Source organism: Poeciliopsis prolifica, unplaced genomic scaffold (assembly GCF_027474105.1).
Source record: "Poeciliopsis prolifica strain line A6 unplaced genomic scaffold, Auburn_PproV2 SCAFFOLD066, whole genome shotgun sequence".
In the NCBI taxonomy this organism is placed as follows: Eukaryota; Metazoa; Chordata; class Actinopteri; order Cyprinodontiformes; family Poeciliidae; genus Poeciliopsis; species Poeciliopsis prolifica.
The window spans coordinates 1,213,574-1,229,971 of NW_026562441.1; the positions used below are offsets into that span (position 1 = coordinate 1,213,574).

Genomic DNA, 16,398 nt, shown 5'->3' on the forward strand with positions numbered 1-16,398 from the left:
AATGCTAATCATAGCATTCTTTTTTCCTCAAGTTCATGTATGACAAATGTCAGACTTTACAATAAGTAACAATAATGTAAAGATAAATATAAAAATATACATATGTTCCTACAATAAAAAACATTTACAAAAAATAGTCACCAGCTTTTCTTTCTAAAAATGTCAAACTGGCTCAAGTGCAGCAAGTGATTCCTCCCTTGTAAATAAATCCCTGAGAAAAAAGATGCGATAGGTCATAAAAATACAAGTTTCATGTTCGTTACTTTTGACTCCAGCATTTCTTCCAGACGCGTCCAAAGTTAGTCTTTAAGGCCGACATCGTCCATAATCATTCCCCTCTAACTTTACACACCTGAGTATTTTATTACAAGGCCTCTGGAGAACTGAATGGGTAAGATTCAAACCGTTCATCCAGTGGATATGCTGGAGCATTGAAAACATGCAGCCCTTAAAGAAAAGGCAAACATCAACCACACTGACCCTTCAGACAGTCCGCACTCAGACGCTCGCTGGCGAGAGCTAAAAACGTCCAGAGCCTGATGTACAGCAGGTCATTAATGTTTTAAACTAACGAACAATCAATGCATAATGCAGAAAATGTATTGGTTTGAACTTCTCTCACTAGTTTGGGAACCAGGCAATGATTTTTTTTTTTGTTTTAAGCTAAGAATATATTTAGGTAGGAGTGATGGCTCTGTTAGGTTTATGTTACAACATTCAACAGGATTTATATTTACTGAACTTCAAAAACTAAAATGGCCTTTAATACAGTAGAGGTGCTAAAAGTGTTCATGACACAGTGACCACAACTTTGTCTGTGCTTATTAAAACTGGTAAACTTATTGAAAAAGTAACTGAAAATACATTTAAATGCTTAATATCTGGCATTATATTCCTCTAACTTCTCTAAAAGGTTTGCTTTGCTCAGTAAGCTGTGCAGCATATTCTGTCTTAAACCTTCTGAAACCGTTCCTGTAAAAATCAACACCTTCACCTGGATTTGGCTGACATATATTTGCACACAGTCATCAGCTCTGATTATTGAACAGAATCATGTTTCTTAATGGTTTTATGAATTCTGTTCAAAGAAAATAATGAGTTAATTCATGATTGAAGCTGTTTGTTTTCTTTAGGTTAAAAATTAAACATGCGCCTTTGTTAAGATTATTTGGAAACATATTTGTCAGATGTCTTCAAGTTTTGGTTGAATTTTTCTGGCACACAGATTTTTACAGATTGGGTCACAGCAGCACCAGAAGAGCTGATGAACTGAAGACATCTGCTCTGCTAGTGTTTCAATGTGCTTGTTCAAGCCACTCTTTCAGGAAAATAAAGGACATGTTTAGGTTTTCCAGTAACTTGACTTGTTTAAGAATTTCAGGTTAGGATCGTTTGTTTCTTTTTGTTCATTCATGCTGTTTAGTTTGTTGTCCGTTATGCTTTGCTGGATTAAGGGGTCAGGAGAGTCACTTTCTTTGATTTGGTCCGAGTTGATGGTCATCTGTAGTTTCGTCCCTCTCTCTGTGTGAAAACATTAAATATCAACAGTGTTTCATAGATTCTCTCATTGGACAGTCATTGCATGAGTCAAAAAATGAACAATAGGTTTGTTCAGTTCTCATATATTTCTGATCTAACTGACACCAGCTCTGGATAAAATAAATTTATGAACAAACTGTCTCTTTATATCAGGTCCACTCAAACATTAGACATTTTTAAAACCACTTAAAAGTCTCAGTTTCATTCTTTGGGTTTTAATCTGAATCAGTTTTGTCTTAATTCTGTTATTTCTTACCTAAGTTTATCCTTTTTACATGTCTTTTCTTAAATTGTTTGTATGTCATTTATTAATTATATACTTTGGTTGTTAGCTGCTGGTTTTGAGATCTTCTCCACGCAGCAGATCTATGCTGCTGCATCTATACATTCACCGGCCACTTTATTAGGTACACCCTGATAGTACCGGGTTGGACCCTTTACTTCCTTAATCCTTCATGGTACTGGAAACATTCCTCAGAGAATCGGGTCCATATTGACCTGATAGATGCTGCAGATCCATGACATGAATCTCCCACCACATCCCAAAGGTTTCTGTTGGATCTGGTGGCTGTGGAGTCATTCCAGTTCAGTGAACTCATTGTCCAAGAAACCAGTCTGAGATGATTGGTGCTTTATGACATGGTGTGTTATCCTGATGGAAGTAGCCATGGTCTTCTGGTCAGCAGCAATACTCAGGTAGGCTGTGATGCTCAGTTGGTACTAATGGGCCCAAAGTACCAGGAAAATATCCTCCACACCATGACATCATCACCACCAGCCTGAACTGTTAACACAAGGCAGGATGGATTCATGCTTCCTCTTGTTGAGGCCAAATTCTGGCCCTTCAATCCGAATGTGGCAGCAGAAATCCAGACTCACCAGACCGGACGACGTTTTCTGATCTTCTATTGTCCAGTTTTGGTGAGTCTGTGTGAATTGGAGCCTCGGTTTCCTGTTCTTAGCTGACAGGAGTGGCGCCGCTGTGGTCTTCTGCTGCTGTAGCTCAGCCGCCTCAAGGTTTGACATGTTGTGTGTTCAGAGCTGCTCTTCTGCAGGCCTCGGTTGAATCGGTGGTTAAATGAGTTGCTGTTGTCGTTCTATCAGTTCAACCAGCCTGGCCGTTCACCTCTGACCTCTGGCATCAACAACGTGTTCGTTCCCACAGAACTGAGACTCAATGGATATTTTCTCTTTTCGGCCCATTCTGTGTAAAACCTACAGATGGTTGCATGAAAACCTCAGCAGATCAGGAGTTTCTGAAATACTCGGTCCAGCCCGTCAGGAACCAACAACCATAACACATTCAGTCACTTACATCACCTTTCATCCTCGTCTTGATGCTCGGTTTGAACTGCAGCAGATAGTCTTGGCCATTTCTACATCCCTAAATGCATTGAGTCGCTGCCATGTGATTGGCTGACAGGTGTACCCAATGAAGTGGCCGGTGAGTGTGTAAATATAATACAATATATAAATAATCTATTGGAGCTTGTCTGCCATGTTGTTTCACTCATAGATTTGTATTTTTTTAACGTGATTTAAAATGACAACTTACCAGAACTGGAGCGTTTCTTGCAGAAATACCAATACAAAATAAAACCCGTCAGGCACAATATCACTGTTGTTGCTACTGAGATTGAAATGACTGTAGTGTGGGATTCCTTCCAGAGACCTGCAGTGAAACATGTGATAAATATCAGCCCTAAATATACCCAAGATTTATTTTTTAAAGAATTTGTATTATGTCCTTTTTTTTTGTTTCTTCTTTGTAAAACAGACAACAACACATTTACTCTGCACCAGTAAACCAATGGCTTCGCATTCGTGGTCAAACATGTAAAAACATCCTGAATTTGTTCAGTCAGTTCAATTAGTGAGTTTAAACAGCCAAAGTAACACAAATAGAAAATAAACTAAACTGATCATGTTGGTCAAATATGTACAAAATAAACGTCAACAAACCTTTGAAATGGTTCAGAAATTAGAAATTCTACATATAATGTAAAATAAATAAACTATGATGTCACTCAGAGCACAAAGCATAGAAATAGACTGAATAGATCTGCCCTCATGGAGTGGCCACATTGTCACTGATATTAATAGTGGATCATGCATCTCTCGTTTAAAGCATGTTTTAATAAGTTGACATCATCCAGCATCATGTAAAGGAAATAAATTATTGCCTAAGATGGAAAAATCATTTAAAAAATGATTGAAAATGAAAACTATCATATTTGTACCTGGAAGGAGTATTTCTGCCACCTTGCTTTGATTCCTCTCTGTCTGCTGGACTCTGCACAAAACCCTGTAATGAATTAAATAACATGTAACGAAATTAGCAGCTTTTTCTGAGAAATGTTGGTATTAACAACACAAAGAATTGCAGTAAAATTGAAAGTGCCCAAGTAGATCTTAGAGACATTTAGTGAAACAAACAGTTTAATTGCCGAATTGAAATAATGCTGATCTAATAATAATGTAAAAATCCTTCATTCTGGACACCAGTGAGGCATTAGCTCCCTCTAGTGGTTGGCATAAAAAGAGATGCTCATGCTCCAAAACACTTTTATCACATTAATCGGTCAGTCTGTTCAAACACAACCAGGAATATAAAGAGACTCTAAAGGTAACTCACCTGCTTACTGCTTTTAGCAGGGTGACATTTTGCTTTGTGTTGTAACATCCTCTGGGATCTTCTTCTTGTTTCGCCGGTTCTTCAGTCAATCTGTTTCCTTCATTGTCCAGGATCGTCATAAGCGGCGCTGGCCTCCAGCAGAGGGCTTTGCACTCAACGGTCACTTCTCCGCCGTCGGTAGAAACCACAGAAAGCTTCGGCTCAGACCACGAATCTGTGGAGACAGAGATTACAGACCATCACTACCACTGCTGTGAAGAGTGTTTAAAAGAAAAAAATTCACCAACTCAAAGGGAGAGTTTCCTCTGTTACTTGCTGATATGTATAGATTGGAGACAGTGAAGTGTGGGCCTGTAATCCCGGTATTTAAAAATGGGTATTTCAACTACTTATTGCTGTCTGTCTTTATATTCCCAATGTATTTGTCTGTTTGATACATTTAATGTGACTTATTTCTGATCGGCCATATGCAGAGAAAATGCAGAGGCAGAAAGCATCATGCCTCACTGACAGGGGGCAGTGTTGAGCCCCACAGACACAACAAGCAAGAGATGTTCTTGAAGAAAACCGTTCAAGGTCACGCTCTTCAGCTGCCAGATACTTGAAAGTGAAAGAAAAATGAGAAACAAGGATGTCATTTGTTTTCTTTTAACTGAATGAAAGAAATATTTGACATTGTAAAATAATCAGTTTTAATCAGAAGAGAGGTCAGCCAAATGAAACATTTGACCTTATTAAATATTATTTTATCTTTCTTGTAATCATGTTGTTAGACACTTTATTTAGGTGTGATCAGAATTAAAATACAGCTTCTATGTTGGATTGAGGATTGGTGCATTTGAGCTGGTAGAGTCTCACTGCATGTCACTGATTTGAGCCCATAAGTCCAAATCATGTCATAATTCTTTTTCTTCTCTAAAACAACAAAATATTGGACTCCTGCTTACAGCAAAAAAGGTTTTCCCCAGTTGTCAAGATCATAGATGAAGCCCTTTGTAACTTTGATTTTAACAGATGCTATTAGAATAAAATGACATACTGCGCTGCGTTAACTCTCCATCAATAACAGAGGAGTTACCAAACAAAAGTGACTGAAAGAAACGTACCAACCACCAGCTCCACTCGTGTTTGTTCTTTGGTTCCGTTCTTTTGGATGACCAAACATTGGTACGTTCCGGAGTCGGACAGCTTCAGTTTGGAGATTCTCAGTGAGTAGTTCCCGTTTTGCAGCCGTTTCAAGATGAGGTTCGTCCGGTACTCGAAGTCTGGATCCTTCATCCCGAAGGTCTCGCAGCCGTCGCGGTACAAGAAGACGATTACTGGCTTGGACCCTTTCCACCACTTTGGACCACTCCACCGTGGGAATGTCTTCATTAGCTGGGATGTTGAAGGTGCAGGGAAGGATGACGTCTTCATCAGCAAAAGCATCGACTTGATTAGATTGAGCATCTGTGGAAGAAACTCCTGCAAAAATGAGCATCACTAGCAGATTACTGACTTTTCCAGACAAAACCAAAATATTAGCCGCATCGGAAACATTTATTGACATCATCATAAACATGATGTTATGATCATAAAGGAGTCTTTATGAATGTTGTCATGAAATATCATTCAGTAAATAATGACACTTGTAATGCAAGTTAACACATCTAATGGGCTTTTAGTGCAATTTTGCATTAAAAGAGTCATATTTATCTAATAACGTTTCATCACAACAGCCAGACGTTTATGAAGACTCCTTCATTTTTATGATGGGGTGTTGTAAACACCCCATCAAATAAAAACGTTACCACAGCATCGGCTGATTAGGCATAATAAAACTGAAAGTAAAGATGGGATTTTTCAATCATCTATGAATTAATTTACAATTAATTATCAACCTAAACTCCAACTATAGGGGTTTTTCAGGGTTAATCACAATTTAGCAGGGAAATCTGTGGAGGGAGCTAAAAATTAGGATGAGGACACAACTTGATCAGACTGAAATGTAAACACAGGACATGTGTTTACATTTGGACTAAATAGATACATAAAACCCAAACCCATCACAATTTGTGCACAAATTGTGAAACTGGTGGTGAACTTGGAGTCAAGAGCCATAGAGAGGAAGCAGAAGAAACTCCTCATACCCTTTGAGTCACAGTTAGTTTTTACGCTTCCAGGTTTATATAAAGTTATCTGAATAACATCTCATCTGACGTCACATTGTTTTAAAAGGAAAAGAGAAAGCAACAGCTTGCGGTGAGAACAATAGACTATTATTAGCGCACATTTACACAGTCAAATGAATCATGGAGTACAAACCAATATTTTACTCCTGATTCGTCAATAATCAATAATAGAGGCGATTTAATGATCATTAAGCTCCTTCTGCTGTCATTTAACTCCTTGGTCCTTATCAATAGATACAACTTTATGTAATCGATCACTAACAAAAGACGTTATCGGATGACTGAGCAAATTCTCCACAGATCGTCTCTGAAACTACAGGAAAAAAACATTTATGACCTCTGACCCCTTACCTGAGAATAACAGCGACAGTCCAACCAGGAAGAGATGCAAATACATCACCGAGGATGAAACGGAGTTCCTGTCTTTATTTACAGGAGATACAGCAGCAGGGATTCATTCACAATCAGAACCAGACAGGAACTGAGACTTCCGCAAAAAAAAAAAAAAAAAAAAAAAAAAAAAAAAAAAACTTTATTACAAAATGATGCATTCATTGTAACTCGGAAAAAAAATCATTCCAGATTCTTGCATTTCTCACGAAACATTTAAAACTGATCAGTAATAGTGACGATTTAATGGTCATTAAGCTCCTTCTGCTGTCATTTAACTTCTGGTAGTGAAGTGCTTGGTTTCAATTTGTCAGTATAAAATCAAAGGTAAACCATGAAAACTGAGATTTATAGGTTATTTAATTCAATGGTGCGTCATGCTGCTTTCACTGCAGTCGGACATAACAGCTTCTCTCTCTCTCTATCTATCTATCTATCTATCTATCTATCTATCTATCTATCTATCTATCATCTATCTATCTATCTATCTATCTATCTATCTATCTATCTATCTATCTATCTATCTATCTATCTATCTATCTATCTATCTATCTATCTATCTATCTATATCTATCTATCTATCTATCTATCTATCTATCTATCTTTTTACTCTTATAAGATTATTAAAAGAACAAAATATTTAATTCTTATTTAGTCCCACAAAATCTCAGTTTAATCTCAGAGTCAAACATTTATTTCATATCCTTTATGTAACCCGAGTGTAATTTTAAACCTTCATTTCCTCTGATTTTCTACTCTTTTGCCTTTTAGCCTCAAATCTCGCGATGTTTTAATAGTATTATGAGTGATTCTCGCGAGATTATCATTTAGCCAATCGCGGTTGAGTACTGGGGTCACATGTACCTTTCCAGTTTACCGGGTAGGTATATTAGCTCAAGCGAAGGGGCGTGAAGGGTAGAACGCGTTGGAAGGAGCAGAGCTGGCAGGAGCCCATTATTGTGAGCCGGAAAGGGAGATGAAAAAGATCCGGTAGTATGACGCAAAACTGCGGAACAGGCCAGGTGGATGGTGAGCTATGAGACGAGGCCTAGAGCCAAAGAAAGATTTCACCTGTTGATGACAGAAGACTCTGTTCCTTCTTTGATTGGACTTTCATTACCCAGGACGTGAACCACGCCTGGATACTCGCCTTGTTTGCGAGCCTGATTAATCCCCATTCGGGGTGGATGGACTAAGGAGTTGTAAGATGAACTTTGGGAACGATTGATTAATTTGTTTTTTCCCCTTTGTTGTGTTTTCTTTTCTCCTCTATTTTTCTTTTTTTTCATTGTTTTGTTTTTTTCCTTGATGGCCATTTGCATATCCCAATGTTGTGGTTGTAAATATGTAAATATGATATTCACATTGCAAATACAAAACACTCGCAGCTGCAAAACTCTAGTCTAACTGCTCTTTCTTGAGTCGGACCTATTCTTCTGAAAGAAAAAAGAAAGGAAACTGGCCTATTATCTTGGTTAAAAGCCATTTATATTGAATAACAATTTAGATTGTCTTTTCAAATATGCTACATTTAATTCTCACAATCTTTAATAATCTAACTTAGTCTAAAGCTAACTCCGGTCTAAACATTCTGAATATTTACAGAACCTTGGAAAAGTTTTTCACTAAACTTTTAACCTTTTCTAATATTATAACGTGACCTTGAGGCTCCGCCCACATGAGATGTTTTTGAAAAGTTTCAGGTTTCCTTTATTGATTCACTTCAGCGTCAATAAATGAATAAGAAACATTTGTTCAGTTCAGAGTTTTACTCTGATCGTCATGAAGTTTATCCATCAAAAGCTTAAATCAAAAACACCAAAACAAGTCGCGGCAACAAGTAGCGGCAACAAGTCTGCATGCTGTCCGTCATTCAGTTTCTTAGAAACATTCAGGAACACGATTTATTTAAGATCAGTCATAATATATTAACCTCAACTTCAGAGTTAAACCAACAAAATTTGTTAACTTGCTTTGTGAACGATGATCATTCAGGAGTTGAGAGGTTTTTCTGCATTTGGTTTTTGGACAGATGTTTCGGGTCAGGAACAGGCCTGGTTTGGCTCCTGATCTCCTGGTGAGTTTGCTGCCTCAGCGTCAGGATCGGGATCAGACATGAGAGATCGGGTTTTCCAGGGATCCGGGGCGATCCGGTGGAGCTCTGGCTGATTGTTGGATGTTGGTGTCGACAGATCGAACGGCTCCAGAAACTGATGTCCTCTATTTGGATGGTGTCCGCTTTGCGCCTCTGGTGGTGCAGCTCCTCCAAGATGCAGTTCTGCTTGTTTTCAGTCAGACTCAGCTGGTTCAGAAGGGAATTGGATTCACTGACGTCAGTCGTCACGGTTTGGTCCAACTTGTCCTTTGCTGTGATGGTTTTTCTCCATCTGGGTTCAGACAGTCAGAAAAGAGCCAGATGGAAACATCAGAAACATTTAATGTTTTTAAGAATGTTTTTTTTAAACAATAAGGAAAACATGAGCAACCAGGCACAAGCATTTTGTTACCTTCCTAAAATAATGTGACTTATTTGCAAAAAAGAAAAGAAAAAGATTAAGGCAAAAAAGTAAAATAAATAAAAAAATACTCGATGAAACCTTTATTTTGGGAATATGACAATGTGTGAAAAAAATGTATCCTATGCAGAATGAGGTATGAAGCGTTTTGTATTAAAAAACCCACAAAACCACAAAGAGGAATGACAGGAAATGGACAGAATGGAAGAAGCAGAAGTTGAGACTGTTATCCCATTTGTATAATTTCTCTAAGTTACTATAATTCACACTATTAATTTTTCCAGTTTACATTTCTCTTTTGATCTACCCCTTTTAAAATTTAAACAATTTTTTATTGTTTTAGAGCTTTAAAAAACACATCTGGGGATTCTTACAAATCACTAAAAGCCCATTTAGTGCAAACTCTTAAAGAAGAATAATCAGTTATTAACAGTTAGAGGTTCCTAATCAACCACTAGTGTTTATAAAAAGGTTCAAAGAGAAGTAGTTTACATAACAAATCTAGTTTTCAGAGTAAATTATGTTTAAAATTATCTTATGTTCATTGCTTAGCTGTTTAAGTATTGTCTTATTTCTTGCTAAACTATGCCCTCTAGTGGTCGCTCCTGGTCAGTTTTCTGAAAATCAGCAGCAGTTTCTCAGTCCTGTTTGTTGTTTGTTGCCTGTTGAAACATCATCTGTTAGTATTATAAGTTAAATTGCTACAAACACTTTGATCTGGGGAGAAGTTCTGCATTTTTATAGTTTGCTCTGTTTGTCACTAATGAAAAGATCATATGTGTGTGCATAAAAATTATGTATGTAGTGATTTTGACTGTGTTACAACAATGATACTAATATGTATTTTTTATTTATCCTCTTTCAGTTTCACAGAAAACTGATGTAAGTAAATTGTACAATATGCCATATGGTTTCTGTTATCTGTTTGGATAAATATCACATTTAGCAGATCTCATTCAATCAAATATATTTTCTCTTATCAACTGATAACAAGATATGCAAAAGTAATTCATATTACAATGTTCTTTTCCTAATTCCTGTGTGACGTCAGTTTTTTCTGCTCATATTTCCCCATCTGGTCTCTCTCTGGAAATACCATCACTTTAGTTATTGACGTATTTATTCTGCTAAATAAGAACATTAACTTACCACAATTCATTGGCTTCTTTGTTACCAACAGATATGACACCAACAGTAGATTAAAGGCAAATGAAACTGTTAAAGCAACATATATCAGAGTGGTTGTGGTGGTGGATTCAACCCAGGAAGCTGGAATGACAAGAAACTTTATGTTAAGATCAGAATATAAGTAAAATGTTCAGAACTGTTGCCAGATATGAACTGTTGAGTTTCAGAAGTCAGATTATTTCCTTCTGAGTTTCATATTGAGCACTAAACAAACAAAAATGTCAAATTAAAATCCTTATTTTTCCATGTGAACTTTTAGATGGAAAGCAAATTGTGAACAGAGGCCAAAATGATAATGCTACTTCAAAATAAAAGCATCTGAAGTAAACAGTGGTTTTCAGAAATGATGTAATCAGACATGATAAAGGATAAAATAAGACTTCAGTTCTGTTATATAAAGATTAAAAACAGTGTTATAAAGAGGATATATTTTTAAAGTGTGTGCTGTTCTGCCATGGTTGTTTGGTTTAAACTTGACAGGTCACTTCAGTTGACTCACCAACCAGCAGCTCCACGTTGGTTTCCTGTCTGCGGCCGTTGTTCTGAATGGCGAGGCACCGATACGTCCCGCCATCGGACAGCTTCACGCCGGAGATCCTCAGCGAAACGTTGCCGTTCTTCACCTCCCTCATGGCGAGGCTCGTCCGATACTCGAAGTCGGAATCCTTCATCTCGAAGGTTTCGCAGCCGTGACGGTACAGGAAAACGACGACTGGCTTCTGGCCTTCGACCAGTTTGGACCACTCCACTGTCTGAACATAGTCACTGGGACGGATGTTCAGTCTGCAGGGGAGAACGACGATCCCAGCAGTGAAGGCCTCGACCTGCCCAGGCTGAGCAGACAGACACGCATGTCCTGTAAAATACAACAAACATCATCAGGAAGCAACTTATGATGAATTATTCTACTTTAGCCAACAGTTTACTTGCTTTATGTTGTTAAATAATATCTGAGCTGGAAAACAGCTGAGGAAATAAAAACAGATTCTGAACAGATATAAAGTTTTATCGCTCTAATCCTTGAAGTTGGCAAATCTAAAAATTATTTTATTAACAGTAACTTCAATACAAATAATTTTCCACTTCCTTTATTTAATATTTGTTAATGTGTAAATGAAGTCAGATATATTTTGTTTCATTAAAACATCCCTATCAGACGAATACATTTTTAATTCTCCATTTAGAAACCATTGCTGCCCAATTTTCTTATTTTATATCTAAAAATTGATTGCAATAGAACTTTTTCTGCAGAATGCACACTGAGTGTGTCTGCATTTACCTAAATATAGAAGCAGAGGCCTGGATGATGGGTTTTTTCCAAATGGACTTTCTCCATGTTGTAAAGGCAGCTGAAGAAAGTGCGTTGTCATGTTCACGTGATTTACAGTAACTGCCTGCAGAGAACTTACCTTCTGAATCAAAGTGTGGTTTTTGTAGTACAGGTGAAACAAAAGACAAACTTCTGTCCTAAATCCTAGCAAGTGCATCCGACTGAAGAGCAAACTCTGTTAGATTGAGTTGGATGAACAAACAATGAGCAAGAAGGCAAAAAGCAGCTTGGAAAGTGAAACTATTTGGCCGTCAGAGATTAGAGGAAGCCTGATATTTCTTCATACATGCACACACACGATCTGATTTGGCTTCACAATAAACTGTTTCATTTTCATTTAAAGCCTTTTACTCCTTTGTAACATTTATTATTAACAGACTTGCTTTATTTAGAGAAATCCAACCACTTCGATATTATTTTAAGTTCTGTAAACTATGACGTAAGTGTTGTAATATGCTTTCTTTCTTACCTTTGATCAGGAGCGCTCCAACACAAAGCAAAGAAGATAACACATCACCAGGCGGTATAAACTGAATTTTCTCTACTGTCAGTCCATAATAATAGCATTTAAGTTGGAGTATGAAATTTCCGGTTCTATACCGTAAAACGAGCTGGTCAGGTTTCATGTTGAGACAAAGTCCAGCTGGTTACTGAGTAACCTGGTCTGAACTCATGCCATTGAAGTTGTCTGGTTTTAAAGTGAAAGCAAACAATTTAAAATAGATGTTTCTACATGCAGCTTTATGTTACTAAATCATTTCTGGAAACTTCCCAGCCTCTCAAATTTAAACCTAAACTCTCTTAACTGAACTACAGACATAAAAAATAGAGAAAATAAACTTTTTAACCAATTCATCGAGCAGTTAGTAAAAAATAAACTGGATTCCACAGATTCCCAAATTTAAGTTTTTATTCTTTTTGCTGTTTGCTTAATACATTTAATCTGCATTCATGTATAAACTGTTTCATTTTCATTTAAAGCCTTTTACTCCTTTGTATCATTTATTATTAACAGACTTGCTTTATTGAGAGAAATCCAACCACTTCGATATTATTTTAAGTTCTGTAAACTATGACGTAAGTGTTGTAATATGCTTTCTTTCTTACCTTTGATCAGGAGCGCTCCAAACACAAAGCAAAGAAGATAACACATCACCAGGTGGTATAAACTGAATTTTCTCTACTGTCAGTCCATAATAATATGTTAATAGGTTCTAACATCATCTAAAGGGGATATTATCATCTTTATCATCTATTTATCTATTATATATCTATATCACATGGTTCCATTTTCTAGCACAATGAAGTAAAACAACTGAACAGAAATGACATGTTACATTGAAATTGGGCTCTGTCTCTTTAAGAAAGACCTTCCTTCACAACATTTCTCCTCCAGTCCACTGATGCTATTTACAGTCGCTATTAGGAGTGTTGTAGATGTGCAGTCCCTGTTGCTAAATGCTGCTGCCACTAGTCTGAAGGAGCTGAGAGGAGGAGGAGAGGTGGAAGCTCAAAAACTTAACATTCAATGATTCTCAAACATTCACAAAAATCCAAATTCTCTCAGAACTTTAAATAGCTGCAATTTCTACAACCACCACACATTTAAAATGATTTGTTAAAACATATTTTTTGTAGATTTTGTCAACAGTTGACATTTTATACACCGAGTTATGATATGTTGTCTCTGTAACTTGTGACATTTTTATTTTTGTGGTGCTTGGTGAGAGCGTTTGCTGTTGTGATAAGACTAAAGTTTTCTCTTCTTCAAAGACCTGGGACTTTGTGACTTAAGCAAATATGTGTCATGTTATCAAGAATATGTTAGTCAATGAGGATCTATTTAAGTTTAAATGAAAAAGTTGTGGATTCCAAATGACTAAATAATGGAATCAACAGAATTAATTTCTTTAATTAATGAAGATAACTTTACTTAATGAAGTACTTTACTTCTGCAGAACGCTGCTGCTGGCAGCCTGACTAAAACAGGATGATCGAGCACATCACCCAGCCCTAAAGTTCTTCCACTGAGAGAAAACACTTTAAAATACTGTTGGTAGTTTATAAATCAATAAATGCCTTAGCAACACAACACATTGCATTACAGCACTGACCAACAGTTTGACGTGTAATGACAACACTTTGCAAAATGTCATGTTTACTGTGATATTTAAATTCTAATGACATCATAACTAGTGTATGATAGTGTTAAAACTAAACACAGCAAAGACTGAGAATAAAACACACATCATCTTGTTTGATTGCTCAAAGTTTTATTTTTGCTCAGCCAAAGAATAGAAGAAAGTTTTGCATAGAAAATTCTTTCTTATAACTCATTCAGTCTGACTTTATTACAGAGAGACAATCCAGCTGCTGTTTGCTTGTCGCTTCATTGCTTAGGTTGCATTAAAGAGAGAAATGATAGGAAGTAGAGAAGCAGAAATATCTTTTGGGTTTTCTATGAAGGTGCAAAAAGGCAGGAAAACAGAAACAGCAGCTCTGATTCTCCACTGGTTCTGTTTTACACATCAGGCCTTTTTGGGAAGCTCACAGTTTTCACATTGTCTTGACACAGACAGAAGGTTTACGGGCACCACAGTCGAAGTCATCCCAGCACTTTGCACCTAGAAGTAAGGGAATAAATGAGTCATCGCAAACACAGAATCCTAATAAAACCTGACACAGTATCATTTTTTATAAAGTTTGATCAACTAAAGCTTTTTAACCTATCCTCCTACTGCTACTGCAATAAATGTAGATGTAGATCAACCAAAAAGTTTGCATGCACAGTAAATAAGCCTTTACCTATTAGTTGTTATAGCAATTCAAAAATAATTTTCTTTTACCTGAATAGTTTATCTGTAAGCAGTGCTGCATGCCATTAGTATTATTAGGCTCTGCTGGACACCAGTTTGTGTGGCTAAATAGATTTCCATCACTCCATAACCAGATGCTCTCCTGGAAGACAGAGTTCAGCAGATGATACATTTCATTCAATCTTTCACAATATACTCAAAATAATAAAGTGCACTGGTAACAATACCTCTTGTGCATTAGAGCCTCCAATCCATGTTTCATTGGACTCATGACTTGCTGTAAATATCAGAGTCTGAATCTGATGGTTCTCGTTCATGTTGTGAATTGATGCAAGGTTTGCCCCCATGGACAGACAGTTTCTCTATAGATAAACAAATAATGATGTGCTAAAGAAATGTGTGAAAGAAATCAGAGAGGAGTCTCGTTGGAAGTCACCTCGGCTCCAGCCCAAGTCATCTCATTGGCAACATATTGAAAACAGCGACTGTTGATCAGAGTCCAGCCGAAAGGACAAGAAGGAGATCTGATAATAAACAAATGGATTCAGAGTTCAGATCAAGAGGTTTATGTGGCTTTATACAGTGACATTGTTTCGTTGAATCAAAATGATGTAAGATTAAATTAAGTATAAATTACATAACACACTGACCCTTGTGCAGGTCAAAACTACATGTGTGCTTTGCAAAAAACAGTGGAGACATTTTAATAAAAGTCTATTAAATATTCTGAAAAGAAAATATGTGTTATGTTTTAATAAAGTACTCGACAAGAAGATCAACGTATTTTAGAATTTGTGTTTGAGTATTCAGTCTAAGGAAATAAAACATAACAAAAACACCCACCGATCATCACCAGGAGTGCCATCATTGGAGACAGCTGTTGACATTTAAAACAGGAATTAGTGTTTCTGCTTGTATTTTAGTCACTTTCTGATTTCTTCAAAAGTAATAAATACTCACAGGTAGCAATGGTCACAACCATCATGGAGAAAACGAGGAACACAGCCAACAACTTCATGATGGAGACGATGGAAATATAAAAGCTGAAGGCAAATTGAAATAAAGCATTCATGTCAAGAACATTCAAACAATGGCACAAAAAAGATGAGCAGGAATTTGATCAGCAAACCTGATGCAGAATGATCTGTCTTTTCAGAAAGCCAGCGCCTTTAACTTCACTGTAGAATCACTTAATATTTATAGAGCTTCTGATTTTGCTACTTTCGCAAGATGAGGAAATGAAATTCCAAAGAAATGAACTGTTAGTTCACATCTGGTTGAACAGGAACTAAAGTGTTGCAACTAAGTTCACATATCAAAATAAGATATTTATCTTTCCATTTCTATTGAGAAGGCAAAACGCAGATGAACCCGTTAGACTGAGCACAATAATCAGGCATTTGCCTCTAATCAGGTCGTCCTCACAGATTGAGTGACTGTGGAAGAAAGAGAGCAGTGAGAGGAGAGCAGGACAACCATGACCAGGCTGAAGGAGCTCCAAGCTGCAGCAGCTCAGATATCAGATTGGCCAAACGGTCTGGAGATTTTCCTAAAGGCCATTCTGTTCTGAACCTGCCAGAGGTCAGGATGCTTTAAGCTTTTATCCCATAAATAAAATGCAAATATAGCTTCATATTTCCATTTAGTAACTTTCCTGATTGATCTGATTGGCTGGATTTTCAACTCAAGTTTAGCCTCAACCTACAATGGACCCGGCCTAATCGGAGTAGAAGACATGTCATAAACAACAAGACGCGAAAGAGAAGAAATATTTGGCAATTCTAGCATCTGAGAGAAAAGTAAACGTTCTCCC

General features: G+C 37.0%; 3 protein-coding genes across 3 annotated transcripts; all 3 read right to left on the minus strand.

Moving 5' to 3' along the window:
• Positions 1–1,342: 1,342 nt before the first annotated feature.
• On the minus strand, positions 1,343–6,832 carry LOC129351333 (butyrophilin subfamily 1 member A1-like). The gene is made up of 6 exons (XM_055020213.1): positions 6,697–6,832; positions 5,281–5,638; positions 4,175–4,388; positions 3,780–3,844; positions 3,095–3,211; positions 1,343–1,521 (listed from the first exon to the last, which is right to left on the minus strand). Exons 2-6 carry the CDS (start codon positions 5,621–5,623, stop codon positions 1,343–1,345), a joined length of 918 nt encoding a protein of 305 aa, XP_054876188.1. The 5' UTR covers positions 5,624–5,638; positions 6,697–6,832.
• Positions 6,833–8,105: 1,273 nt separating this feature from the next.
• On the minus strand, positions 8,106–12,944 carry LOC129351266 (myelin-oligodendrocyte glycoprotein-like). The gene is made up of 4 exons (XM_055020161.1): positions 12,877–12,944; positions 10,939–11,295; positions 10,401–10,520; positions 8,106–9,122 (listed from the first exon to the last, which is right to left on the minus strand). Exons 1-4 carry the CDS (start codon positions 12,920–12,922, stop codon positions 9,076–9,078), a joined length of 570 nt encoding a protein of 189 aa, XP_054876136.1. The 5' UTR covers positions 12,923–12,944; the 3' UTR covers positions 8,106–9,075.
• Positions 12,945–14,325: 1,381 nt separating this feature from the next.
• On the minus strand, positions 14,326–15,603 carry LOC129351334 (galactose-specific lectin nattectin-like). Its single transcript, XM_055020214.1, has 6 exons — positions 15,546–15,603; positions 15,429–15,462; positions 15,022–15,109; positions 14,813–14,947; positions 14,616–14,727; positions 14,326–14,393 (listed from the first exon to the last, which is right to left on the minus strand). The coding sequence occupies exons 1-6, from the start codon at positions 15,601–15,603 to the stop codon at positions 14,326–14,328; spliced, it is 495 nt and encodes a 164-aa protein (XP_054876189.1).
• Between the last annotated feature and the right edge of the window lie 795 nt (positions 15,604–16,398).